The sequence below is a fragment of the Gymnodraco acuticeps genome, unplaced genomic scaffold (assembly GCF_902827175.1).
Source record: "Gymnodraco acuticeps unplaced genomic scaffold, fGymAcu1.1, whole genome shotgun sequence".
In the NCBI taxonomy this organism is placed as follows: Eukaryota; Metazoa; Chordata; class Actinopteri; order Perciformes; family Bathydraconidae; genus Gymnodraco; species Gymnodraco acuticeps.
Window position 1 is genome coordinate 2,793,703 of NW_022989894.1, and position 27,818 is coordinate 2,821,520.

The 27,818-nt window shown below is 39.9% G+C and overlaps 2 protein-coding genes across 6 annotated transcripts; one reads left to right on the forward strand and one right to left on the reverse strand.

Moving 5' to 3' along the window:
• Positions 1-4,619: 4,619 nt before the first annotated feature.
• Positions 4,620-21,803, reverse strand: traf2b (Tnf receptor-associated factor 2b). Of its 4 annotated transcripts, none has more exons than XM_034203761.1 (11): positions 21,130-21,287; positions 12,850-13,052; positions 11,604-11,682; positions 11,335-11,433; positions 9,333-9,494; positions 9,167-9,241; positions 8,693-8,767; positions 6,525-6,749; positions 6,134-6,437; positions 5,737-5,885; positions 4,620-5,225 (listed from the first exon to the last, which is right to left on the reverse strand). In XM_034203761.1, exons 2-11 carry the CDS (start codon positions 13,023-13,025, stop codon positions 5,007-5,009), a joined length of 1,563 nt encoding a protein of 520 aa, XP_034059652.1. In that variant the 5' UTR covers positions 13,026-13,052; positions 21,130-21,287; the 3' UTR covers positions 4,620-5,006. The 4 variants fall into 4 exon arrangements, with proteins under 4 accessions (XP_034059652.1, XP_034059636.1, XP_034059626.1 ...); XM_034203745.1 differs by lacking the exon at positions 21,130-21,287 and adding an exon at positions 21,684-21,803 and having other exon boundaries at positions 4,951-5,225; XM_034203735.1 differs by lacking the exon at positions 21,130-21,287 and adding an exon at positions 21,573-21,720 and having other exon boundaries at positions 4,951-5,225.
• coq4 (coenzyme Q4 homolog (S. cerevisiae)) lies at positions 21,261-27,663 on the forward strand. 2 transcript variants are annotated; one of them, XM_034203791.1, is made up of 7 exons: positions 21,261-21,325; positions 22,485-22,637; positions 24,184-24,280; positions 24,387-24,489; positions 24,602-24,731; positions 25,434-25,527; positions 26,312-27,663. In XM_034203791.1, exons 1-7 carry the CDS (start codon positions 21,307-21,309, stop codon positions 26,484-26,486), a joined length of 771 nt encoding a protein of 256 aa, XP_034059682.1. In that variant the 5' UTR covers positions 21,261-21,306; the 3' UTR covers positions 26,487-27,663. The 2 variants fall into 2 exon arrangements, with proteins under 2 accessions (XP_034059682.1, XP_034059676.1); XM_034203785.1 differs by lacking the exon at positions 21,261-21,325 and adding an exon at positions 21,362-21,896.
• The last annotated feature ends 155 nt before the right edge of the window (positions 27,664-27,818 follow it).

Here is a 27,818-nt window from a genome sequence, read left to right on the forward strand (position 1 = left end):
TACGATTATTATTATTTTCTTATTATACCATTGAACGTCTACAGTAAACACATTTCCAAGTAGTGCTACTGTTCTGGCGAATACAAATGATGTCTGACTTAAATTCTTTCCTCCATTGCAGGTGGAGAGATTTTAAACCTTGGTCCACAGCCATGCTAACATGCTAATCTAACAGCTTGCTATCAACAAGGAAATCTAAAAATGTGGTTCTTTTAAACCTAAAAATGAAATGAGGCCATAATGTCATTGGAATCCACCAAATTCATAATTCATGTTAATTATAAACATTTTCCACAGATGTCTAAACATTTCATCAGATGTCGCACATTCCTCACCATAATTATGCTAATGTTCTCGGGTGCATTCACACCTCGCTTCTCTGGTGCGCACCAGACCACAGTTTGTTACATTGTTTCATTTTTCAGAAGGTTCGGTTTGCGTTCACACGGGCAAAACTCAAACGGACTATAAACTTTAAACACAAGTCACGTGCTTGGAAATGCTGTTCAACCATTGTTCAGACATTAAAGGGGTAAAAACCATGGTAAAAACGAAAATCCCGGTGTTGTGTCAAATGATGCACCCCCATCATGAAATGCACCCCTTCTCACGGGAACGCGCATTTGTAAATGAAACGGTAAGACATTAAAACGATGCTTAAAACGAAAACTAAACGTCCAGGTTTTTTGTAAGGGTAATTTACAGACTGTGAGTCGCTTAGTGGTAGCTCATAGTCTTGATTCTTGTGGTTAAACTTTTCGCTCCGTATTTTGATGGTAGTGGTGTCGAATCCTGGATTTTTCATTCATTCGTCACTTATTTACGTTCCCACAGAACTACACTGCATTCTCAATTACGTTTAGCAGGAAACGTATTTTCTCCCAAGTTACGTTCGTTATCAACGTCTCTCAAATACGTTTATTTTCTACATATCTTCTTGAAACATATTTTCTCCAACGTTACGTTAGTTATGAACGTATCTTAAATACGTTTATTTTCTACATATCTTTGCCATTTATTGCCTTGCATATTTGTCATATAATAAACAAAATATATGTTTACAAATGTTACATAGTCTTTGTCAGCATATTTTTGCCACGTTATGCACCCCTTGCTATCTTACAAAATAAAAGTCTCACATTCATGAAACGTGATCCATTCATTGGTACTAGTCCTACAACCATACCCTAAAAAATGATCGAGGGTGGGATGAATAGAAACATATTTTTGGGTGGGGTGCATTTTATGACAGGCCTGCTTATCAAAATATGCACCCCCTTGCTATCTTACAAAATAAAAGGGTCATGTCCTGATTTTTTCTAAGTGACTAGATGGGGTGTCCTGCTATCACCCTGGAGTGAGATGAGTCTTTGATACTGGACAGTTTTTGTTTTATTCTCATTTTAACACAGAGGGATGATAGCTCATATATGAGACTTCAAAGGTCTTTTATTTTGAAACTCTACATCAGAATGTCCTGATTTTTTCTGAGTGACTAGATGGGGTGTCCTGCTATCACCCTGGAGTGAGATGAGTCTTTGATACTGGACAGTTTTTGTTTTATTCTCATCTAAAAACAGGGATGATAGCTCATACAATAGAGATTTCAAAGGTATTTTATTTTGAAACTCTACATCAGAATGTCCTGATTTTTTCTAAGTGACTAAATGGGATGTCCTGCTATCACCCTGAAGTGAAATGAGTCTTTGATACTGGACAGTTTTTGTTTTTATTCTCATCTAAACACAGAGGGATGATAGCTCATATATGAGAGTTCAAAGGTATTTTATTTTGAAACTTTACATCAGAATGTCCTGATTTTTTCTAATTGACTAAATGGGATGTCCTGCTATCACCCTGAAGGGAAATTAGTCTTTGATACTGGACAGTTTTTGTTTTATTCTCATCTAAAAACAGAGGGATGATAGCTCATACAATAGATATTTCAAAGATCTTTTATTTTGAAACTCCTTAAGTTTTACATTCACTAATTTATAATGTGGTAGTTATACGTAGTTTGTTTTAAATAATTATTGATCACATTATATAGTACATATTTCTTAATTTAATATGTTTGGTATGTTATTTTGGTGTATATGTTATTGACCGAGTAAGTGCTTTTATTTTGAAGGCAGTGTTTCCAGGACTCTACCGTAATGCATAGGATATTCGCGCACCGCAATATCACGTGCGGGCTGGCTTCACTAGGTTTTCCCGAGTGGAGGCTGGCTTGACCGCAGTGGTTATTCTCATGCTGCTGTTAATCTGGAGGACACTAGCGGCCCGCGCATATGATTAATCAGACAACGTCCGTTAAAAAACATTATAACACATATAATGAGAGACGTTCTACAGTAAGGAGGGGCGTTTCACCGACGAAAGGTGTTCTTCGAAGCTGTTCTTTATGTAGCTGACGGAGAATTTTTACTTTACACGACACTGTTCAACACTTAATTCTGCTTCACTCTTTAACTAAACAACCGCGGATGTCTTGAAAGACTCTTTCGCTAAAGATTTTGAAGATATCCGCGTTCTTGTGACACGTAAATAGCCTACTACGCTTCCTATGTTTTGGTGCGGACTGCGTTCACACCAGCAATGGTGTTTAGTTTGGTGCGGTTGTTTAGTTCACTTTAAGAGGTCTCGGATTGTGTTCACACCGACCCAAGTGAACCGCACCAAGCGTCTAAACGCACCAGGGTTCGATTCAACCGGACTATACAAGGCAGGTGTGAACGCACCCTGTCGCACACTACATGGAAACAAATGGGTTTTATAAGAAAGAAATGAAAATAAATACCCTCAGTGCTTTTGACACTGACAGCTCATCTCAACCACGCATGGTTTTCCCCATAGGCCCCAGTTTAACCAAGCGGTGTTAGTGTTTCAGTTATGGTTCAAACGAGGTATCGGTTAACACTAGTTATTTTTGAAACGACCATAGACTGTATGGAAACGACACATTTCATTGCGACAGTTTCACATTTAGCGTCATGTGGTTTATTCAGGGGTTTTGTTTTCGAGAAATATGTTCCCATTGGTGACGGTTAGTCTCACCTTCTTGTTAAATGCTATTCAAACAGTTTATGCTGCCGACTATCTGTAAAAAATAATCCCTCAGATTGCTAGCTCGTTAAAATGTGGATTTACTTCTCTAGTAGGGATGATGAGCATTTTCCTTATTTACTAACATCATTGGGCCAATTGTTTATTGTACAATCAATTATTGGTCTACAAAATGTCATGAACAAGGAAAAAAAGGAAAGACCCAATATCATTTAAAAAATCTCAAGGTTATTTCTTTTAATATTTCAAATCCTTAAAGATTTACATTTTCTATCCCAATTATTTTTGGGTTGTTTAATTAAACAATGGACATATTGCATGTTCCATACAATATACAATAAATAAACAGAATGTTCCAACAGGAGAACATGGTACACCGTAAATAAAAGACATATAATTAGACAAAAGCAACAACAAATGTGTCATTTGTGAAATATACTGTAGCACTTTATTATGATTTCCCAACAGTATTTGACAGATTAACTAATCAATTATGTGTTAATGTTTAAGGCAAAATGTACAGTTCCATATATGTATATACAACAAAAAGTACGCTAGAAAAAAATAGATGAATGTATAATAACTATGATAAAGACAAATTATTATGATATATAGTTAACTACATTTCTATTTACTAGAAGCAAAAGCAGGAATTTGTGTTTTTTACAATATGAGCTTGCTATAAACTGTTATATATAAACTCCAGCCTTGTCATGGCGGTTAACGTAATGCCTTTTCTCAAAATGTTTGATTTGTTTTAATTTCTCCTTATTTGTTATACATTTGAGCTATTAAGCTGTTTATGATGCAGCATATGATACAGAAATGAGTGGTTTTTCAATATTGTAATAGTTTGATTAGTTGTCCACCTGATAACAAGTAATGTTACCACACATCTGCTTAGGACAAAAAGGCATAACAACATGGAGTTTGATTCACAGGGGATTTCAGGTGGAGTGTATTATTTATCTTTGTTAATTTTGTCAGTTTATATAGCGTTATTAGATTTAATTCCAGCATGTTGCACTGTTCAAATGGCCAGGTGCAGAACAGGACATGCTTCTGGATTCCTACTGGGGGAAGTATAAGATCTTATGTGGTCACCATCATTTAAAAATGTTGTGAAAGTAAAAGTAACTACAACATCTGTTTGGGGGCCACTTAGTTTTGTCAGAGCAACAGATTGCGCCTACGTTTGACCCGGGTGTAGAGAACAACATAATGTAGACTGGAGTGTCGAGTATTATAATAATTATAACGTTTTTACTAAGCATATTATGTGTTATAATTTCTGAGCTTTTACAAAAATGCCAACAGGGTCCCTTTAAGATGACGGATGATACTATATTATAAAATAAAAATGTGACAGACAGACAGACAGACAGACAGACAGACAGACAGACAGACAGACAGACAGACAGACAGACAGACAGACAGGGAGAGAGGGAGGGAGAGAGGGAGAGAGAGAGACAGACAGAGAGACTGAAAGACAGAGAGAGAGAGACAGACAGACGGACAGACAGAGAGACAGACAGAGAGAGAGAGACACACAGACAGACAGAGAGAGACAGACAGACGGACAGAGAGAGAGACAGACAGAGAGACAGACAGAGAGACAGACAGAGAGAGAGACAGACAGACTGACAGAGAGAGAGACAGGTATGACACAGTAGTGCCTGCATCCTTGATGCTTACAAACAAAATGAATTGCTCTACACAAAATAGATACTTAAACTACCACAGCTGACAACCGTTATTATTTAACTCCGTCTTAAAAGGGACCACTTGTGTCATTCTTGATATATATAGTTTAGATATCTAAAATGTTATGTCTTAGATACAGAGCATATCTATATAATATTATGTAAATATATATTATATAGTAATAATGTGTGTCCTGTTGTCTCAGTTTGCTTTGGTGTAGCTTCCACAGAAACACCCTACAAGCCTGTGAGGTCCACGATGGCCTTGATGAAGATGGTATCGTCCCTCAGATAGGGGCTCTTGCCGGCCAGCCTGGCGAGCGGGCAGAAGAGCGGGCAGCCGCTGGCGATGTTCATCTCACTGATGGGCCGCTGGAAGGAGGTGGAGGTGACGTCGGGCCGGAAGGCGTCGATGATGTGCTCCCTGTTGTTCTGATCCAAGAGCATCAGCGTCACCTGTGGAGAGAGAAAGAGACTGTTTCAGCTAGTCGTCCTGGCAACTGTGGGTTAGCATGTCTGTAAAAGTATAACGTTATTTCAGGTTTTATCTGTATGAGTGATGTGAATGAGAGACTGTCTTTGGTACAATTACATTATTACATCATTAAGTGCAATGTACTTGTCCAGCTTTCAGTTTGTTATCGTCCAAAAGCGTTTGTTGCGTTTTCTTGCAAACATTTAACAATATTTTTGTCCACTTCACTTTAAGCAACCAAGGATTGCTTATGTGCGTTATGAAAGATTATAATGTATTATAGGTACGGGAATTATAATACACCATTGTGCTTGCTAAAAAGTTGTATTATTAATAATATTATAATACTTGACCTTATAGTGATTACAAAATGCTTTATAATGTGTGATAATTGGATGTGTATAATCTGTGATAAGTATAATTATTCAGTGCTGTAAGCAGATTATAAAGTGTGTTATAATATGCGTCACCAGTATTGATAACATTTTCTACCTTCTGACTGAAGGGCCATTTGAGGAGAGCGTCGCACTTTCCCCTCATGACGACAAAGAACAGCGAAAGGTGAGTCCCTCGACCCGTCCCGTCGCCATTCAAATACAGCCTCAGACACATTTTGTAGCCGTATTTGCTGGAATAAAATGCTGTGAGGAGGAAAAAGAAGAATGTAGCCAGAGCCTATAAACAAAGGTCATGTGTCACACGAGGGAGTAACATGTTCACTCCCTCAACAACAAGGGTGTAGGGAAGTGGAATTTCCCTCGTCTGCACGCCAACCCATCATCACATAAACCACATGATCTAAGCCTACTCAAGTTCAAAAAGAACCTTTCAGCTGAGACCAGAGGCCTTTGAAATGGATGATGGGTGTTGATTAGGTCTTTTATCACACCTGGAGAGAACATGGCGGGTGTTCGACTGGCTACGGCGTCCTGTCTGCGGCGTGAGAAGTCGGAGATTTTCCACACAAAGATCCCGTCGAAGGTGCAGAACTGAAGTTCCCGCACCAGTTGCTCAGTTTCCGACAGTTTCAAGTCCCTCATGTCGATTGTCCGTTCCAGCTGACGCACTTTACTGGAGAGATTTTCTATTTTGTCCTGGTCTAAACGATGTTGATGTGCGAAAGCCTCTAAAGTAACTGCACTGCGCTCTACCTCTCGGTTCAGGACACACACAATGTTTTCCAAAGCTTTTACCTGTCAGAAAAACACAGCAAGAGATATATTTAGACCCTCATTCATAGTAGGATCTTAAGAAAGAGCATTTCATCCTTTGAGACTCACCTTTTTATCTAGGTCCATAGACTGACTGGAGGCTGCAGCTCCAGAGCCCATACTGACCCCCTCCTCAGGGGCCCTGTACAGGCCCAGACCTGAGTCCTCCTGCCACTCTCCGGGACCGGAAGCATCGCTGGGCGGCACGGCGATGGATAGCACCATGGGCAGCAGCAGACGCAAGTGCTCCATGGTGCTGCTGTGCTCATGGTCGCTCTGCTTCCCGTTCTCTATCTGAGAAACAAAACCCAGCTTGGTTAGGTCTATTATTCTTTTTTTTATATTTAAATATATCTTTGTATGCATTAGGTAACATTAAGCTGCCTTTGGCTCTTTTCTGCTGTAACAATGTAACTTTCCAATCTGTGGGACTAATAAAGGTATTCTGATTCTGAACTGAAACCTTGAAAACTGTAGGACATAATGGTGTTAATACAATTGTGCCTGTTTTAATAAGAAAAATATAGACAGTTTTTCGGGATTTACCAATCATAGTTTATTTTCATGTAAAACATGCTCAAAATGGATCTCCTGGTTTGAAGTCTTAACATTGATAACATCAAAATTGTTCCAAGACCATTATATAACATTTTATATTTATTTTATTAGGACAGTTTAAGCAGGCCAAACCCATCTAATCACCAGGACTGTGTGTGGAGGAGTTTTCTCAGTTGCAGCCGTTGCAGCATAAATTACAATCTCAACTATACTCAGGTTTAAATTCAAATGTTGCTAACTCCTGATTGGTGCTCACATGTGTGACATCATCTTTATGCGACTGAGCCCACCCACTGTTTACCAGTGAAGCCAGCTCAGGAAATTCTTGAGAAAAACATGTGTTCATACCACGCTACATCTGAATGCCAGAGGGCCTTTAGCTTAGCTTGGCATAAAGACTGGTAGCTTCTGTGTACTGGTAGCTTCTGTGTACTGGTAGCTTCTGTGTACCGGTAGCTTCTGTGTACCGGTAGCTTCTGTGTACTGGTAGCTTCTGTGTCTATATTTATGTCTCTTTTAGGGAAGTAGAACTATACTAGTTGCCTTGGCACTGAGCCAGGCCAGCTCTTTGCACCCACTTCCCTTATTTTATGCTAAGCTCATCTAAATTCTCCTGTCAGTAGCATTACATTAACAGTATTGATAGGACTCATCTTCACTCTTACTCTTGGCCTCAAGAGATTTCCTTGAAAGTCGATAAAGTATTTGTATCCATATGAGTGCTGCAGGTCAAGTTTTGTTTGCTCCCTGCTTGAAATGACATTACCAGATGTAGAATGTGTGTGTGTGTGTGTGTGTGTGTGTGTGTGTGTGTGTGTGTGTGTGTGTGTGTGTGTGTGTGTGTGGCCTAGCATTACCATCCTTGTGGGGACCTAAATCTGTTTACACAGTCACGTGACTGGCTTCCCCTTATGGGGACAAAATGGAAGTCCCCATAAGGGGAATCATTAATTTTAGGGTGAAGACTTTGTTAGGGTTAGGGTAAGGGTTAGGCATGTGTTGGTTATGGTTAAGGTTAGGATAAGTCTCCAGGAAATGCATGTAAGTCAATGTAATGTCCCCTGAAGTGATGTATACATGGTGTGTGTGTGTGTGTATGGCCTAGCATTACTATACTTGTGGGGACCTAAATCTGTTTACACAGTCACGTGTGGGGACTGGCTTCCCTTATGGGGACATAATGGAGGTCCCCATAAGGGGAATCATTAATTTTAGGGTGAAGACTTGGTTAGGGTTAGGGTAAGGTTAAGGGTTAGGCATGTGTTGGTTATGGTTATGTTAGGATAAGTCTCCAGGAAATGCATGTAAGTCAATGTAATGTCCCCTGAAGTGATGTATACATGGTGTGTATACATGGTGTGTGTGTGTGTGTGTGTGTGTGTGTGTGTGTGTGTGTGTGTGTGTGTGTGTGTGTGTGTGTGTGTGTGTGTGTGTGTGCGCATGACAAGGGATAAGTCCATTTTCTAGCAGATTTTGCTGGAAGGTGGCCTGGTAGATTTCCTCAATGTTTTGTCCTGTCATTCTGTTCATTGCTTTGAGCATGTGATGCAAGATACAATATCATTCAAACTGACAGTAAAGTGTTATCTTATTTTATTAGTATGGGCCTGCGTCAATAGAGAACAAAGAAAGTAACAACACAATAGAAACATTGTATTTGAATAGATTTCCGTACGTACCACATGTTTACAGCCCACATCACTGAAGGGACAGGCACTCTTTGACTTGGCACAGGATTTGCTGTGGTCACTGAACTGAAGGTAGAATCAAATAATAAAAAAGGTCAGCAGGCAAACTTCAAACATTGTATCAACATGAAACAGAAAAGTGAAAGTGTGTTAGAGAGAAAGAAACTTAGGCACTCATTCTCCATTTGAATAAATACTTTTTTCAGATGATTAGTCTTGGGAATTCACATGCATCTCGTAACCAGATACATTATATTGCAGGCATAATAAAGCAATGAAGGCTCTTTGTAGCATGAATCTAGTCAGTGTTGAATATGCAGTACAAAGAGTACACCTGACAGTTGCAATAAAGATTTATTTGTAAGATTATAGCAGCTAAGGGCCTTTGTTCAGAGAGGAAATTGCCAAGCATTTCCATGCCAACTAATCACCCTTACAGTAAATAATTAAAGGAAGAGCTCAAACCTTTTCTCTTGGGATCTTCTTCTTGCCACAGTCTTTGCATTGTAAGGGAAACTTTGGACAGATCTCATCATGGGCCTAAAAGACACAAAGGAGCATGATAATATTATTTTGTGTCCCGTTTATACATAATCCACTAGCAACCGCTTTACACTCGATCATCTCTCACCTTGATCTCTTTAAAGTTGAAGGATGTTTTGCAGTATTTGCAGTTTAGCGTTCTTTCTTCACATTCTCTCTCATTGTGTTTGTCCTTCTCCGAAAGAAGGATCGTGTTTTGGCAGGCCTCGCACTTTACCCGCTCAAATTCACAACGGCCTTCATGCTGAGCCTAACAATGGAGGGCAGATATATAGTTAGATAATTGTTACTTCCTATATGTGTCTGGTATTCACCGTCTTTTTAATGATACCAAAGATCGACAGGTGTGTTTTATAGTTCAACAGCAGACTTGGCATGCAAAGGGTGTAATTCAACAGAAAGATGATTGAACCTTGTCAGTAAAATTCGTTGACAGTTATGTTATCATTGTTAAGATTACATCTCTGTACAAATGCCAGCCACACCCGTTCATGGGAGCATACAAAATGTTCTGACAGTTGAAATGTGGAAAAACAAAACAACTTTTATGTGATTGATCTCCGCAGCATAAATAACCCAAGTGACTCGTTTAGGTGAAATATTCTGAGATGTACAATGTATTTGTTTGTAATATATGAATGTTAAAACACAAATGATTTAAAGAAGTAAGACTTGAAAAAGAGAACTTTTTCAAACATCTGACCGTAAATAGGAAGTCAATGGAAGATGAGGAATAAGGTACAACAAGAGAAGCTCAGAGATAAAAAGTGAAGTGCGAGAAACTGGAAAAAGGATGTTTTGATTTAGCTCTTTAAAGTGTTGTATAATGAAAAATATCTTTTTGAAAAATGCCGGGAAAGGAACGGGGTGGAGCTTGAATGTGAGGTGGAGCCTGTGGATGTGAGCGTTTCCTCTTTCATAACGAAGCAACAACACGCAGGAGCCACAGACCTGGAACCACAGGTAGGCTAGCCTGTTTTCGCTTTACTTTTCAAACACGCTACACCGGAAATTCTCGAAATGAATAACCAAACCCAATATGAATCATCTTTAGCGGCTTCTGAGTCAAATCCCTCTCGATACTGCGCCACTCTAACACCATGTTTAGTATTTTTTTCCAGCTATTTCGGTGTGTGGCTAACTAAAGACATCGCAACACTTTCCACAAGACAGTGACTAAGACAGCCGCACACAAATGTTCCCAAACACGTGAGTGTCTTACAGCGCCTAGTAATCATTTCTTAAAAGCTGTAATCAAATATTGACTATGTTGTCGTTGCAAACTAGCACGTGTTTTTCGTCAACAGGTTAACCGGTCAGAACCACATTTGAAAATCATACAAATATAATCTCCAGCATCTGCTTGGTGTTTGAATGCTTCCTGCCATGACACTATCTTTATGTTTCCTGTGTTGTGCTAGATAGGGTAACTGGGTAGCTGTGTTTTTACAGAAAAAACAACAGGAAGTCAACTCTAAAATCCCCCTCCCCCAAACACACATTGGTATTTATGTAAAAACTGAACAAAGATCACACACAGCTTTAATGATTATGGAACGGGGCTTTTCTGTGTTTATAGATAACACTGTGTCTGAATGAGTGTCTCTCTGACGCTGTTCCTGTTTTATGTCTCACAGTGTATACATTTAGGATTTCCCTTTTGGTGTAGCCTAAATCTAGTTTCAATATCAGGTCATGGTCAACCCCACCTTGAATAAGTATACAAGCTATTCTCGAGTGTCCTTTATTCATTCTGGTACTTTCCTACTGGGTGCTTGTTGTTATCCAAACTGGTAACATGGGGACTTTCCAGGCTGCATATCAAGTTTCACTTCCTGTTTCTCTGCTCTAGCAGCAGTGCTGCCAAGCATGCAACACACCCAAGTGTACAACATGAGGACCCGATTCATAATGGAGAATATTTGAGAGAGAAAACCCAGTGTGAGTAAAAAGTGTTTCTAAATAATAACAAATGCTGACAGGACAGGTTTGGATGGAGTAAACTGACAGTTTTTCATGGTTAAAAATACTCAAGTAGAAAGCAGAGAATACATCCACAATGACAAAAGAAAAAAGCATTTATACTTCACCTCATACTCTTTTATGGAGCCTGTCCAATCACAGCCTTCGTTCAGACACCTGGCAGGCAGGCTTGCTATTTCTCGTCCTGCTGCATTGTCTGGAAATGCCTGGGCGAACAAAGAACATTATTATTATTATTATTATAGCATATTATGACCTCATTGTGTAAGGCTGTTGTGAAGGAAACATTCTTTTAAATCAGGGTGGGAGTGAGGCAAGGCAAGCTGTCTCATGAAATAAAAATGTTGGCTGACCAAAGGAGTACTTCATTACTTACCTCATTACTATTTAGAATCGAAAATGGTTCCTCGTATATCTCCTCTTCGCGACAGGCTTCACAAGGCTTTGGGCCAGAACTGAAAAAACAGGTTTGTGACTTTATTGTAAAACACACTACATTGACAATGTACACTGAACAAAAATATGGTTACACGTGGTCTGCGGTTGTGAGGCCGGTTGGATGTACTGCCAAATTCTCTGAAACGCCTTTGGAGACGGCTTATGGTAGAGAAATGAACATTCAATTCACGGGCAACAGCTCTGGTGGACATTCCTGCTGTCAGCATGCCAATTGCACGCTCCCTCAAAACTTGCGACATCTGTGGCATTGTGCTGTGTGATAAAACTGCACGTTTCAGAGTGGCCTTTTATTGTGGCCAGCCTAAGGCACACCTGTGCAATAATCATGCTGTCTAATCAGCATCTTGATATGCCACACCTGTGAGGTGGGATGGATTATCTCGGCAAAGGAGAAGTGCTCACTATCACAGATTTTTTCAGATTTGTGAACAATATTTGAGAGAAATGGTTATTTTGTGTATATAGAAAATGTTTTAGATCTTTGAGTTCATCTCATGAAAAATGGGAGCAAAAACAAAAGTGTTGCATTTATATTTGTGTTCAGTGTATGTCTAACAGGAAGAACACACACAAACAAGTACATGTGAAATGATCATTATAACATGATGTTTTCCCATATAGTATGCAGAAGTGGTTTTCAAATAGGTCATGTGAAATCACCTCAATTTCATGTGTGGTTATAAAAGGTAAGGTACATGTTGTTTCACACGTACTGAAATGTACAAAGGCAAATGTGAACATAAAAAACTCTTAGGGGTTGTTTTGAAAGTACGTACATGCTATTGAGGTTTCGTTGAATGTATAGTATATATGTATAGTTGCTAAATGATGTAATGACCTTATGTTTAATGACACTGCCAAAGTATGATTAAACATCATGTGAAACAACTGTCTATCCGTAAATAATTCCCAATGCATGACTCAGTGATATAAGAAACAGAAAAGGAAACAATGGACACCTTTAGAATGAGTCAGCAGGGTCAGATCCTTGTGATTCACTCAGTAAAAGAGTCCAGTCATGTGAGTCATGAGTAAAGTAATTGATCTTGGTTGCAACAAAAATCCCCGAGGGCGAGCAGAGATAAGAAGACAGGATGTGCTGAAGCATGTCCGGTAAGAGGGTAAGCGTTAGGGTGAGGAGGGTCTGTGGACCTCCAGTGTACCTGGTGAGCTGCTTGAAGCAGTGTACACAGAAGCGATGTCCGCACTGGGCCTGGACAGGCTTCCTCAGGACCTGGTGACACTGCTGACATTTGTACTTATTCTCCATGGGCACTGACAGCACACTTTGAGGAATCCCTGGTAAAGAGCTGGGGCAGTCCATCGAGATGTAGGCCATTCTTCTCCATCAATCTGGTGCAATATCCTGTGAATGAATACCACACACATGAATACCACGTACATGAATACCACGAACATGAAAACCAAGACTTTTAGAAGTAAATAACATTTCACAACACTTGTGCAATGTTGATGTGTTTACTCTGACATTATATCTCAAGGGTGAAACCTAATTCCTTAGAGAATCAGCAAATGCTTGTCTAATTCAGAGTTACACCTATTGGAAGTGTCAGAACATGTCAGCTGTACTGAATGTGCAATATGTCAACCGTGCATGCCCAAAGCAAATATGTGTACAGTGACAGGATAATAAGGCTGATATATTATTGTGAAACTGCGTCACATTCAGCTGCAAAACACCCTGCAAACAAACATGTTGTATATGTCACAGCCAGATTATGTAGGCATGCTAGTATTGAATGGTTCTCTTAAAAGAAATGCAAAAGCCATTGGCTTTTCATGAGATTCAAATAGATGTAAAACCGTTGAGGCTACAATGGAACCTTTGAGCAAATTAATTTTAATGAGACATCATGAAAGGAAAACATTGTTAGCCATAATGTATTGGCTAATTCACCATTAGCATGTCTTTGCTGTAAACCTAAAAATTGTACATCGTGGTAGAATGGCTTGTCCTTCCGCTTTCCTTATCAACAAAGTCTATATGATATATGAGGTGCGTGCAAAGTTTGAGTTATCTGCTGAGATATCCACTGATACAAAGATATCTTTCCAAATGTTCTTATAAAAAAGGAACGAGGTCATCTGCTGGTGGCAGCACCATCATGAGGTCGATCTTTCATGCTGGATCTTTTCTTCTTGCATAACAAAAGTCTATCAAATGTTGCTCAACAACAAAAGTTGTGTCAAGCTATGAGTCAGGAAAACTGTATGCCACATTAACTAAGCAAAAAGTGTTAGGGTTTCTACGGCACACTAGTCACTACAAAAAACGAAAATTCGCACTTCTTTCTGTGCTGCCACCTAGTGGTTACTATAGGCTCTGCCCATAATATATAGACAACAACACAACGCCTAATGGATCAGAATCTGCAGTATTATAATAATACTCTTATTGTATGGTATCCTTAATAATAATAATAATAATAATAATGTAAGATTGTAAATGTAAAGCCCCTATTTTTAGGATTTTAATATCTCTTCCTTTGGTGCCCCCTTGTGGAAGTGTCCCTAATGACACTTTAGTAAATGTAAACAAGTGGACCGATTAAATTAGTTCGAGGAGTCTGCTTGTTTTCCTACCAATTAAATAATATGTTGCCTTAGTATTGCTTAGTGCGAGGGGGAACTGGTGTATATTAGTTTATTATGGTTATAATATTAACTGACCTTTACTGTTGTAAGTGACTTTCTTCACAAGTGGTGCAAAAGTCGACTCTGTTCTCTTATGCAGCTATAACCTGCTTACGAGGCTTAAAGTAAGCGTGGCTGATTATGCACCATCAGCCATTACTTTATGTTCTTTTAACAACCAAAAACGAAACCCCACTGATTGTGGCTAAGATATATGTTATCATCAGCTTCCAACTCAAAAGCTATGATAGTGTTTATGAGATTAACTCAAGCTACACTGCCAGGGCTTAAACCTGTATTTCTTCAATGATGGAAGTAAAATGCAACATCATGGTCAGAGTATACAGCCTATTATGTGAATAGTTGACAGCTGGCTGCATGAAGTGCAGAAATAAGGTTGTGGTTGTACTTCTTTTGCATAAGAAACATTTACAAAAATATTCTCAGAAATGTCTGCTCTTTGAAGGTCTTATCTGTTAGTTACATGTTTAGACATTAAATCAATCCCTTATGGTTGAGAAATGAGTGGGGTGTATTATCCCAATAAACCAGCAGATGTCATATATGACATTTTCCCCCACGCCTATGGAGAGTTCTCCATGAGAATATATGCATACAGCCAGTTTGCCAGTCATAGTGCCAAATGGGCTTAATATTACAGAAAGCTGCAGAAAATGGTGTGCTACTGTATGCAAGTACTGCATGTCAACATTTTGTTAATGTAAGTGTCTTGGGAAACTGGGCTTCGAATATGAGCCACGACAGAATAATTTAACCTTTGAAATATTTCTTCTTGTGTGCAGCCAGAATGTTATTATGTAGGCCTCGTTTATCTGGTTTGAACTCTAGACAATACAAGCCACGCCAAATAGCTTTGAGCAGGGTTGGATCCACCTTTTAAACTGAAGCTGAAGACAACACTTAACTAAACTCATAAATTATAATTCTGTGCCAATTAAAATGCCATTACATTACATTTAGCTGACGCTTTTATCCAATGCGACTTACAATAAGTACATTTGACCAGGAAGACACAACCTTGAAGAAAACAGAATCATATAAGTACATCAGGTTTCATAGAGCCAAACATTTCAAGTGCTACTCAACTGGCTTTAGATAAGCCAGTCCTTTATTAGTATAAAAGTGCTTCGTTAATAGTTCTAACGCTCGAAGTGGAGTCGAAAGAGATGAGTTTTTAGTTTGCGCCGGAAGATGTGCAAGCTATCTGCCGTCCTGATGTCAATGGGGAGCTCATTCCACCATCTTGGAGCCAGGACAGAAAACCCACGTGTTTTTACTGATGGGAACTTGGGTCCCCCTCGCAGCGAGGGCGCAACGAGTCGTTTGGCTGATGCAGAGCGTAGTGCACGCGCTGGGGTGTACGGTTTAACCATGTCCTGGATGTAGGAAGGGCCAGATCCATTCGCAGCACGGTAAGCAAGTACCAGTGTCTTGAAGTGGATTCTAGCAGTTACCGGAAGCCAGTGAAGGCAGCGGAGGAGCGGAGTGGTGTGGGAGAATTTAGGAAGGTTGAAGACCAGACGAGCCGCTGCATTCTGGATGAGCTGCAGAGGTCGGATGGCACATGCAGGTAGACCAGCCAGGAGGGAGTTGCAGTAGTCTAGGCGTGAGATGACGAGAGCCTGGACCAGAACCTGAGTCGCTTTCTGAGTCAGCTGGGGACGTATCTTCCTGATGTTGTAAAGCGTGTATCTGCAGCAACGGGTTGTAGCAGCGATGTTTGCAGTGAAGGACAGGTTGTTATCTAGGGTCACACCCAGATTCCTTGCAGTCTGAGTCGGGGAAACAACTGAGGTGCCGATGTTGATTGTTAGGTCAAGAGTGGGACAATCTTTTCCCGGGAGGAAGAGCAGCTCAGTCTTGTCAAGGTTGAGCTTGAGGTGGTGAGCAGACATCCACTGAGAGATGTCAGCTAGACAAGCAGAGATGCGTGCAACGACCTGGGTCTCTGAGCGGGGAAAGGACAGAATTAATTGGGTGTCGTCAGCGTAGCAGTGGTAAGAAAAACCATGCGGGCTAATGACTGATCCGAGCGAGTTTGTGTACACGGAGAAGAGGAGGGGACCAAGAACAGAGCCTTGATGGACCCCCGTAGTTAATTGACAAGGGTCGGACTCAGACCCTCTCCAAGTCACCCTGTAGGTACGGTCTTTCAGGTATGAGGTGAGGAGGGAAAGTGCAGAGCCTGAAACTCCAAGTTTTTGGAGAGTGCGAAGGAGGATCTGATGATTCACCGTGTCGAATGCGGCAGACAGGTCCAACAGGATGATGACAGAGGAGAGGGATGCAGTGTGCAGTTCCTCCGTGACAGCAATGAGGGCAGTTTCTGTGGAGTGACCTGCCTTGAAACCAGACTGGTGCGGATCCAGAAGGTTGTTCTCATGGAGATAACAGGAGAGTTGTTTAAAGACAGCGCGTTCAAGTGATTTAGACAGGAACGGGAGGAGAGAGACAGGCCTGTAGTTTATAACATCAGACGGGTTGAGAGTGGGTTTCTTTAGGAGAGGGTTTACTCTTGCCTCCTTGAGACTGTTTGGAAAGTGACCAGAAGTTAGAGAAGTGTTGATGAAATGGGTGAGAAACGGTAGAATATCAGGAGCGATAGTCTGAAGGAGGTTTGAAGGGATAGGGTCCAGAGGACAGGTGGTAGGGCGGGCAGAGGTAATGAGGGTAAGAACCTCACTTGGAGAGAGAGGGGAAAAGGAGGTTAGTGTGTTGGTGGAAGGAGGGTCTGGTGACCCAGCGGTGAGTAAAGGTGAGTCAGAAAAAGAAGAGCGAATATCATCAACCTTTTTTTCAAAGTGGGTAACAAAGTCGCTTGACAGAAGTGAGGAGGGGGGAGGAGCTTTTGGAGGGTCCAAGAGGGTGGAGAAGATGGAAAATAGTTTTTTAGGATTGGAATAGGAAGATTGGATCTTATCTTGAAAGAAAGTGCTTTTTGCCTGAGAGATCGAAGCAGAGAAAGAGGAGAGGAGTGCTTGATAGGTTAGGAGGTCGTCACGGTGTTTGGATTTCCACCATTTCCGCTCTGCTGCCCTAAGGACGGTTCTATTAGCACGCAGTGCATCATTTAGCCAGGGAGCCGGAGGGGACTGACGAGCCTGCCGAGATGTGAGAGGACAGAGCGAGTCCAGAGTGGATGAGAGAGTAGAGAGGAGAGTTTCTGCAGCAGAGTTTGGAGGCAGGAGATGGAACGAATCAGAGGAAGGGAGGGCTGAGAGCACCGACGAGGCAAAGGTAGAGGGGGAGAGGGAGCGAAGGTTACGGCAGACAAGTGCAGGATGGGAAGAGATTAGTTTGTTATGTTTGGAAAGGGATAGAGAGAATGAAATGAAGAAGTGATCGGATGTGTGGAGCGGGTTTACAGAGAGGTTAGAAGTAGAGCAGTTCCTTGAGAATATGAGATCAAGGACATTGCCAGCTTTATGAGTCGGTGGGGACGGAGACAGTGAGAAAGCAAAGGCGGTTAACAGAGATGTTAGTTCGTCTATCTTCCCCGTCTGGAGGTTGAAGTCTCAGAGAAGTACAGCGGGAGGGCCAGTTTCAGGGATGAGTGAGAGGAGATTATTTAATTCCTCCAAGAAGTCCCCCAAGGCGCCTGGTGGACGGTAGAGAACAACAATGGTTAACTGTATAGGATGGGTTACTGTGACGGCATGGAATTCAAAGGTGGAAGGAGTGAAGTTAGGTAGCTTGAAGAGGGAAAAGCTCCATTTGGGAGATAGCAGGAGACCAGTGCCACCTCCTCTGCCAGTGGGTCTGGGTGTATGGGAGAAGGAATATGCAGTGGAGAGAGCTGCTGGGGTGGATGTGTTGGATGGAGTAATCCAGGTCTCAGTGAGAGCAAGGAAATCCAGAGACTGCAGGGAGGCGTAGCCAGAGATGAAGTCAGCCTTAGGAACAGCTGACTGGCAGTTCCACAGGCCACCAGAAACTAGATGTTGGATCTCAGTGGAGCACGTGGGATAGACGAGAGCAGGCCGGTTATATCGATTAGGAGATACACGGGGCCAGTGATAATTGCGAGAAGACACATGAACAGGAATGGAGAAAATACACATGATTATCGCATGAGGGGCTAGAAAACTAAAGAAAAGAGAAATAAGACACCAGCTCAATCAGAGTAGGATTTGCCTCCTCTTTGCGTCAGTCTTACTCCCGTAGGACTCCAATGTCTTTGTCAGTCTTCGGCTGTCTGACGCTGAAGCTGATGCTCCAGGAAAGAGCTACCCAAAAATGGAAGCCTGATTGCTCAGTTCACACAGCTGTAGGGTCACGGCCCTCTAATTAGTTAACTATCTACAGCTGATGGGCGACAATAGACTGGCCGTGCCTATATTAATGCAGGCTTGAGTGCTGAGACCTGTAAAGCAGGTTTCGCCTGAGCAGATCTGAGATTTAAAATCTCTCAAACGCGATTTAGCCGTTAAAGCTACAATAACAATTTATACAGAGTCGAATAAATGAAACAGAGAAGTCTAATTAAACAAGAATATAACTTACAGTGGTTGCTGCGTCAATAGGTAATGTCGTCACCGGGTTCAGATGCCACTGATGTTTACACAAAAAACACACAGCAAGTAGTTCCATTGGTTATTCCAATATATTTTCAACCTTCATTATTTGAAGGGAAAGTACACCAAGCACAAAATGACAGGCACACTTTATGAAAATGATGAGCCTCTGTAAATAGAAAGTCACACAGGCTTCACTGTTGAGGCTGACACAGGCTTACACAAATGTGCTGATGTGGCATACAAGTTAGGATGACATCTGTATAGAGAAGTAGGCTCAATAGTGGTTCTGGGATCAATATAGGGCTGCACGATATATCGTGTTGTGACGATAATCGCGATATTCATATCGCAGGAAGTGCGATTAAAAAAAAAATATTTACATTTTTTTTTATTTAGTACGTGCGATATTAAGTAGGCAAATTAACTCAATGTTACAATTATTTTCCTGATTGCTACAAAAGGAAAACTCATGTCAGGGTTACTTGAGTGAGTGACATGCAGGCTCTGCATGCACAGCAAAACCACCAATCACAATCAAATCTCCAAAGCAAACACTGAATAAAACACTGAATAAAGTAGTTTCATGTGTTTCTCCAGGGCAGTTCGGCGCTGCTAACTGAAGCTAGCTCAGCTTGTTGCTCTGATAACTTAAGATCAGTCAATCAATCATTGTTTATTTATATAGCATTGATCCAGACGTCCGTGACTAAAATCCTTCATCCGGTTAAATATAGTTAAACAAATACCAATTGTATAGCATTAAAGTTCAAGAAAGGATGGTTTGCGGACAAAAAAAAACTGCCTTTTCTTCAATTCCTGTATTTTTTCACATCGCAATATATATCGCAGGGGAAGAAAATATCGCAATGTCAGTTTTTTCCAATATCGTGCAGCCCTAGTTCAATACTTAAACAAGATAAATTACACTTAGCAATTACTGGTTACTGTCTCCCACAAACTAATTTCAAGTACACTGAAATCTACAAAACAGGCCCACAACCCTCAAATAAACATGTCATGATCACAAGACTAAAAGTTAGAGTCTTGCTTATCATGGGACTTAAATGGTTCCAAGGGATCATATGACCAGTAATGCATTAGTAGCCATTAGCAATAATAGCCTTAAGAATATAAAGAGAGTTACATAATATTTCAAGTTACATGCATACTCCCATCAATACTTTTCTATTTGGCATTATAAAGCATTTTTTTCCAATATGTTGTCATACTCTAAAGTATAGAGTCTAAACTATTATGCTTTGTTTTCCTAATGTTGATGCTCTGTGTTTTTTTACGAGTTTATAGGTAAACATTAACACACACACTTTTTTCTTGTTTCAATTTCTTAGATATACACAAATGCAGGATGGGTACAATGTTACAACCCTGTTCATCTTCCATAGAATTTCCTACAAAAATGATAGTAATTGTTCAGTGTCACCTTCCACCCAAGATAACTTTATACTAACTTCAAGTAGAACTCTGTCACACACTTCTTAGAAAAAGCTCAATGCTGCTTATCATTTGAAAGCCACGCTACTTTTCCCTGATATCTCTCTGACACATCACCATTGCCGGCTGGCTCATAATTACTCACAGATTAATTCCAATGTTTAAACTTGTCCAACTGTAGAAGAAAGGGCAAATGAGCCAAGCCTTAGTTGTACACTAATAATCACCCTCTCTTGTTTAGCTATGTATCCATAGAAACCTTGAGAGAGCAGCTATTATAAACACAATTAAAACTATCATTACATCAGGCATGTAAAAGCCATATGGTGACTTCCTTTGTCATGAACTCAACCATGCTGAGAAGTGTAAAAGTGTGTTTCACTGAACATGCCACAAAGAAGAACTCAAGTACTATGAGAGCAACCCTACACTTAAAAGACTGAGCTCTTGTAAAAAAAAAAGTATTTTCAAACTGGCTTTCCAGTTACAATTGCATAACAGTTGAAGAATGGTGAAAGAATTAACACAAGTAGCTGCATTCTCAATCAAAGCATATCCTTGAATGTAAAATACAACCAAAGCTACATTTTAGTCTACATATGAATAACTTTAGTAGCACAAACAACTCTCACGTCCTGTTTTTTTAAATCTAGAAGCAGCCATTTGAAGCCAGAGAAAACCCATTTGCTCTCCCTGCCCTCGCCATGTTTTTGCTCAGTGTCTCCTTAAAACCCCTGCCAAGGGACAGCAAACCTCTCTGAGATATTGCACTCAAACACAAAACAGAATATAACTCACCCAGCTTGCTAAGTTTCTCTGATATCCGACAAAACGCACTAACACCCAACCTTAGTACTTATAGTCACTCCCTCCACGTCACACAGAGTATTTAAACACGGAATGTCAGGGCTGTTCAGTCATACCTCCCTCAAACACACTCATACATTGTCTTCTGGGAAGTTACACAGTGCTTTTATGCTACTGAATAACATCTGCAAGTATCATATGTAATGGTTTTTGCGTGTGTTATTGGCTGAAAAACAAGCAATGGGGTAGCTAAACAATTAGCTTTCTCGCACTTAACGATACTTTTCGGTTGGTGGAGTTAGCTCACTTTCGCAACTCTAGGCGGCTAATTTGCTAAGATACGCGGTGTTTGACTAACCTATTACTTTGGTAACAGTTAGTAAAATGCTAAGCTATTGCCCTGGTAAGCAGAAACACAAGCTCAGCAAACTAACCTTGGCGTCTGGACAATATCTCTGCAGAAAACACAATTTCGTCCGCTATTGCCTGAGAAGGACAGGTCAACCTTTAGCTATGTTTACGTTTCTATTCCTAAATGCGCTTACTTTGTTATAAAAGGCAGCTGTGTGGAACGAAATTGTGGACTGTTCAGTGTTAATAGTAAACGGTCCGACTCCGCCCCCTCATCCGGGCTGCACCGGAGAAGAAAGCGATTGCAATAGCAGATGACGCATGCGCATTAGCGTCAACAATGTGGCCGTCCTTCAGTAGAAGTGTTCAGCGGTTGATTCAGCCACAATACGTTTTGCTCTCAAAAGGTATGCATTTCTACAGCAAATGTTACATTTTATTTTATAAAAAATATTAACATAACATGGCTTTTAAGGAAATCTAGCTATCGAGATGAAATGTAACTGTTTTCAGATATAATTTGATGTATGTCGAAGCCTTGTTTGCAGAGAGTTAACAGTTTCACTATTAAGCCAACAGCTATGTTTATCATCATATAAATGTAACTAGCTAATACAATTCACGTTGTATCTTAATGCTATATTATGTATTACATAGTAAGATGATTGGGTTTGTCCACAGGTGGTGAAGATATACGATATATAGTTATCTTTAAATACATGTCAGTGATTTATGAATGACATTTCTCAAGTCAATGACTTTTATGAATGAAGACAAGCAGCTTTTGATCGGTGATCTTATTCACTCTTTTTATATATCTCATTGCACATTCAGATTTGTAATACATACACTCTTTCTCTCCAACATAAGCACATAATGTCCCGGGACTTGTGTTGTACACTACATCTTGCAATAGTATATTGCTGATTTTACTGGCTCCTGTAGATGTCTTGGTCCAGTTGTCAAACAGTCCTTTAATGTTGTTTTGTCAACAGTGTGTGTCCACCAGGTGCACAGCAGTAGAACTAGGTTTACAGACGGCTGCTATGATGGGCTGTATCCTGGACATATCCACACCACTCCCATCCAGAAAGCCCTGTTGGCTGTGGGGTCAGGAGTGGCTGCACTACAAAACCCCTACAGACATGGTGAGACTCGCACATAATATCATGGAGCTCAGGCCGCATTATTTGTTATTGTCTGTGCATGTCTATTATACACTTTACATCTCCTTTTAAAGGGCAAGGTGGTTAAGACGGATACAAATATAGGCTTACTCTAACGTCTGGGTTTAATCTGGCTGGTGACATGCTGCATGCCACCCCCCTTGCATTCTCTAACCTGTATTTCAACTATCAAATTAAGGCAATCTCAAAAAAGACCCCAAAATAGCCTTCCCTTTTATGGCTGAATACAGTTGTACAGCCCACTGCCGGACGAACAACTGTATAGTCAAATATGGAGATAACTCTGCCGGTGATGCAATATAAAACCCCCTAATGTTCCTTACGTTCCTTACGCCTGTATATTTTACTGCCTAGCGGGAATGAACAAGTATTTCACTCTAAATCTATAGCTTTTTCAAATAACATAAACAAAAAGTAATATAAGTCCTTTCCATACATTACTGTTTTCCTGAGCCTTCAGAAATATTATCTGAAAAAGATCCCACAATGAAAACTAAAGCCCTGCAAAATAATTCAGTTTTTCAACCTTGTGATAAGAATATCTGGTCAAACTAGTTTTTGAAGGTAAATTCAACTAAATTGTTAGTACAGTGCTTAATGAATTCTAACATTTATAATTTAAACAAAGACTTTGATGCATAATTTTACAGTAAAGGGAAACCAAGAGTCAGGGGCAGTACCGTGGGTTTATTTTCTCATGAACTGTTCAAGTACAGCTAGTCATTTTCAATCTTTTATTCTCTGGAGATCACTGGTACATGCTTCTAAAATGTCTTGAAAACAGAAATGAAATTATACACCAAGAGAGGCCACATCATTTAGTGCAGTTACCCAGAAACTTTCTTGGAGGAAGAGAGCACTAATAACTGTCGTGTTTTTTCACTTTTAGTATCGGGTGACCGTGATATCCATAAATGCTAGATCCTACAGATTTAGTTTTTTTTTAAAAACTTGTGCCCCTTCCTTCCTGGCACACACCCAGGTCATTCTAACTTCCACAAACAATGACATCGGCATTTGTCATTTTGAGCCAGAAATTTTTTCCAGACTTTAAAAATCTCCTTCAAAGCCACATAAGACATTTAACAGCTGTTTTCATAGGCTGAGTAATACTCTCTGTAGTGAGTTATTTGAGCCTTATGGGTAACTTCTCTGGAATGCCCCTTAAATCTATTAATTTGATGCTAGTCACAAGTTAAAAAAATTGTAAGCCTAAATGTACCATATATTTTTTGACAATCTATTATTGGACTTGTAATAACATGTTCATAAAATCTCTATATTGTACATTTCATAGCATAATTATTCTTATTTTGGTTCTTTATTGTGGGGGAAACTCGAGTACAGATACAAAATGACAAACAGCACACATATAACAGTACAACATTAAAGACTATAAGTCAGTACAACATTAAAGACTATCAAAATATGATAACAGTACAGTGAAACAATTTCCTTTTTGTTCAAATGTTGCATTGGGGATAATTTCATAAAACTCTCCCTGCAGACATGGTTGCAGTGCTGGGGGAGACAACAGGACACCTAGCGTTGATAAATCTCAGGGAAAAGATGAGAAACGACCCTGAAGGCTACACTATCCTAACGTGAGTCACTGCAACACTATTCAGTAGCTTTTTAATATAGGCGCTCTTAAGCAGTATTTTCTATACATTGAATGAAATGTATATTAAGTTTGACTTGTTAATGCAGAGAAAGGCCCAGAATCCGTCTGTCTACGCTTAATCTGAGCGAGATGTCCTCTCTGCCCGACGGATCTTTTGGGAGGGAATACTGTCGTTTCCTGGAGGACAATGTGAGTGTTTGTGTTAAGACTGATTACAACAAGATTAACATTTCCTCAGAATTCCCTGATTTTAAGTTTCTGTTTTGTCTTCACTTGTGGATTCCCTTTCCTGTTGTGTCAGCATGTGACTCCAGACTCAAGGGCAGACGTGAAGTATGTGGACAATGAGGAGCTAGCTTACGTTATGCAGAGATACAGAGAGGTCCATGATTTACTGCACACCTTACTGGGCATGCCCACCAATATGTTGGGTGAGTAAAATATTAGTCATTACATTTCCAACACATCCAGCACAAATGTGGCCTCTACAATCAAATCAATAAATACAGTTACAGGAAGATGTTTTTACTTGGCAAACAATGCTAGTGGTAGGGTGCACCTGGAGCCACACATTTGGTGTCTGACAGAACAATGAATTTCTCACTACAACTTCATGTGTTATTTCCTTATTTTACTTCCCAACTGTCTATAAGAATAGCCTGCTCTCCAAAGCCCTTTCCTACAAAATGCTGATGTGAGCTTTTTTTTCTTGCTCACCACGCACTATTAGATTGACCTGGAGAACATCTAAAGAGAAGGAACAAACGTTTTTTAGCAATCAAGCTTCACAAAAGTTGGATTGGTTTGCAATTTTGACCTAAATCTAGCTTTTTCTTCCCCCTTTAATCTGGAATGAAAAGGTCACTCAGATAGCACTGATGTCCGCTTAAGACTATAATACTATATACTACACTATAATCAGTGAAAAAATAAAGCATACCCCTACCATTGTTACCCCTGATATGAGTCCGCTCCAACATTTTATGTGTTCTTCTTTGGCCAAATCTAAATCCTTCTACTAAGTATTATGTACATTGACCCAGGAGTTTTTCTTTAAATTGCTGAAATACCAAAAGCATAAGGTTATAATCTTGATAACTTTGTATTTTTCTCTCCGTTCTTTCTGCTTTCAGGTGAAGTGGCAGTGAAATGGTTTGAAGCTGCTCAGACTGGCCTTCCCATGTGTACGCTTGGAGCTGTGCTGGGGCCACTGCGGTTGAATCCAAGGTACAATACCAAATTTTAAACTGCAACGTAGTACTGTACCAAGGAGAGTAAGAGCAGTCAGCTCCGTAGGAATAAGAGCGAAGGTACAGTTAGTTACAGTTTGAGTGAAAATATTTGATTCAATATATATATATATTGTATTCAAGCTCAACTGTTCAACTCAGCAAAAATCTAAGCTGATGGAGGCAGAATCTGTGCTTTGATTTGCTCTGAATAGTTTTGGCCTGCAAAGAAAATCAATTTCATCAGGGATTAATTTCTCGATTTGTTTCTTGATTTACCAATTGTTTTATAATCATTTCAATTGTGATATAACCAGAGGACATATTTAGTCTGTCATAATATATGCTGAAAGCTGAACATTTTTGCATTTTTGTTGAAAAGTTAACGAATATCAACACAGTTGGCAATACATTTTTTTACAAAATATGGATTTGTGATTTCATTTATTCAATTGAATTGGCCTCTTAGGCTACATAGGACTCAGCCTTTAATCTGTAAATAACACATAGATGTTAAAAAGCATTACCACTACTTTGACAAATATATATGGCCCACCAAGCAACTACTTTGTGGCATTTGTCCTGCTCAGACAATAAGAGGAAACAAACCAACCATTATTACCGTTGTGATGAAACAATGCCTGTTAACTGTAAATCAGTAATCCTTCCTCATTCAGTAACTGAAGTACCTTGTGCTTTCTGGTGGAACTGGTATAGGTAACACATTATCTCTACATTCTGGCACCATGCTAAACTCCTCCTCTCAATTCCCCTTCTCCAAGCCGTCTACAGCAGCTGTTCACATCCTTGGGCCCTTGGGCTCTTCACAATGGTCGTCGGGCCCGCTGCGTCCTCAGTATCTTCTACGAGAGACGATGGGAGCAGAACATCGAAGACCTCCGACAAGAGCTCAACATAGAGCCACCTCCTGTCATACTCAGTGCTACCAAGAAGTGAAACACATGAGTAAAGACACACAAAAAAAACAAGAAGCAAAATTAAGGAATCGCCCTAGCTAAAGACTTTTTAAGCTGGGAAAAACTGAAACATGTGAAAAGGGCGTACACTAGAGATGGACGTTAGTAACTAAGGAAGTGAGGAAATTGAACAGTTACTAAACTTTGGGTTTCCCAATTATGTGAATCACCTTGAGTGCCGTAAATTATTCTGATGAAACGCTTGAGTTTTTAAGCCTTCCTTATGCTGCTGAAAAGATCCGGTTCAAAATGACAGGTTCAGTCACTGTTGTTGAGAATGTGAGAGCAAGTATGTATTGGTTTAAAGAAGAAGAATTAATAACTGTATTATGTCATTATCAAATACTTACCGATAAACTGGTGTCATCTGTAATTGGGTTTGAAAAGTAGGGATGCACCGATCCCATACTGAGTTTTGGATATGATATTAGACAGGGAACAATGTAAAATCCCATATTATACATTAGCCTAAACAATCAACAACTGTCATTGACGTGTAGGCTACATTGAGTGTTGAGTTATATCAAGTATTTTACACTAGAATTGTTTTTCCCCTGTTATTCTAAATACCCAGATTTTACTTTTGCACAAAGCTGCACTTTCAACAATTCATGAGTGTTTTAAATGGCTTCTTTAGCAAAGTGCATTGATACCAATTATATATTAAAAATGGTATTGAGCTATCTCTTATATTCATTTTGGTCCATCAGCATAATTGTTATGCCAATTGTTAAATGGTTATTTCGTGACACATGTTGTAGTTTATTATAATCGTGACTATATTCGGTGTCATAGTTTTCACTTTGCAGTTGCACACTAATTGATGGGAAAGGAGCAGATGCTTCTGTTATCTTATCACCATCACAAAATAAATATGATGCATCCCGTATTTATGGTCATGATGAGGAACAGGAAGTATGTATTTCTTGGCAGGTGTATGACATAAGCAAACAATCCCCTTTAAACTTTAGTTCCAAGCATTCTCAGTAAGAAACATTTCATCATAGGGTTAGTTTAGTTATGAGTGTCAAATGTGAAGAGATTCATTAAATACTCTCCCAGCATACATTTAGTTCAGGGTCACGATGCAAATGTTTATTTGGACACAAGGCACAAGATAAACATGTGCACAACTGCATATAAACATGTAACAACTATGATGTGTTTCACTCACTATGTGTATCATGTTTTAGGTTACACACTCAATGATAAATCACATGGGACACGTTCAACAATACACACTAGTTTGAAATCTGATGAACCCTAATGGAAAGATGTTTTTATCCACAGTGCTTCTGTTACAATAGCCTGA

Coding starts and splice junctions, on each gene's coding strand:
- coq4 (XM_034203785.1), top strand. CDS start 21,830: ATGTGGCCGTCCTTCAGTAGAAGTGTTCAGCGGTTGATTCAGCCACAA. Junction 22,638..24,183: donor ACAAAACCCCTACAGACATG/GTGAGACTCGCA, acceptor CTCTCCCTGCAG/ACATGGTTGCAGTGCTGGGG. Junction 24,732..25,433: donor CATGCCCACCAATATGTTGG/GTGAGTAAAATA, acceptor TTCTGCTTTCAG/GTGAAGTGGCAGTGAAATGG.
- traf2b (XM_034203761.1), bottom strand. CDS start 13,025: ATGGCCTACATCTCGATGGACTGCCCCAGCTCTTTACCAGGGATTCCT. Junction 9,495..11,334: donor GCTCCATAAAAGAGTATGAG/GTGAAGTATAAA, acceptor CTCCATTGTTAG/GCTCAGCATGAAGGCCGTTG. Junction 6,438..6,524: donor CTATGGACCTAGATAAAAAG/GTGAGTCTCAAA, acceptor TTTTTCTGACAG/GTAAAAGCTTTGGAAAACAT.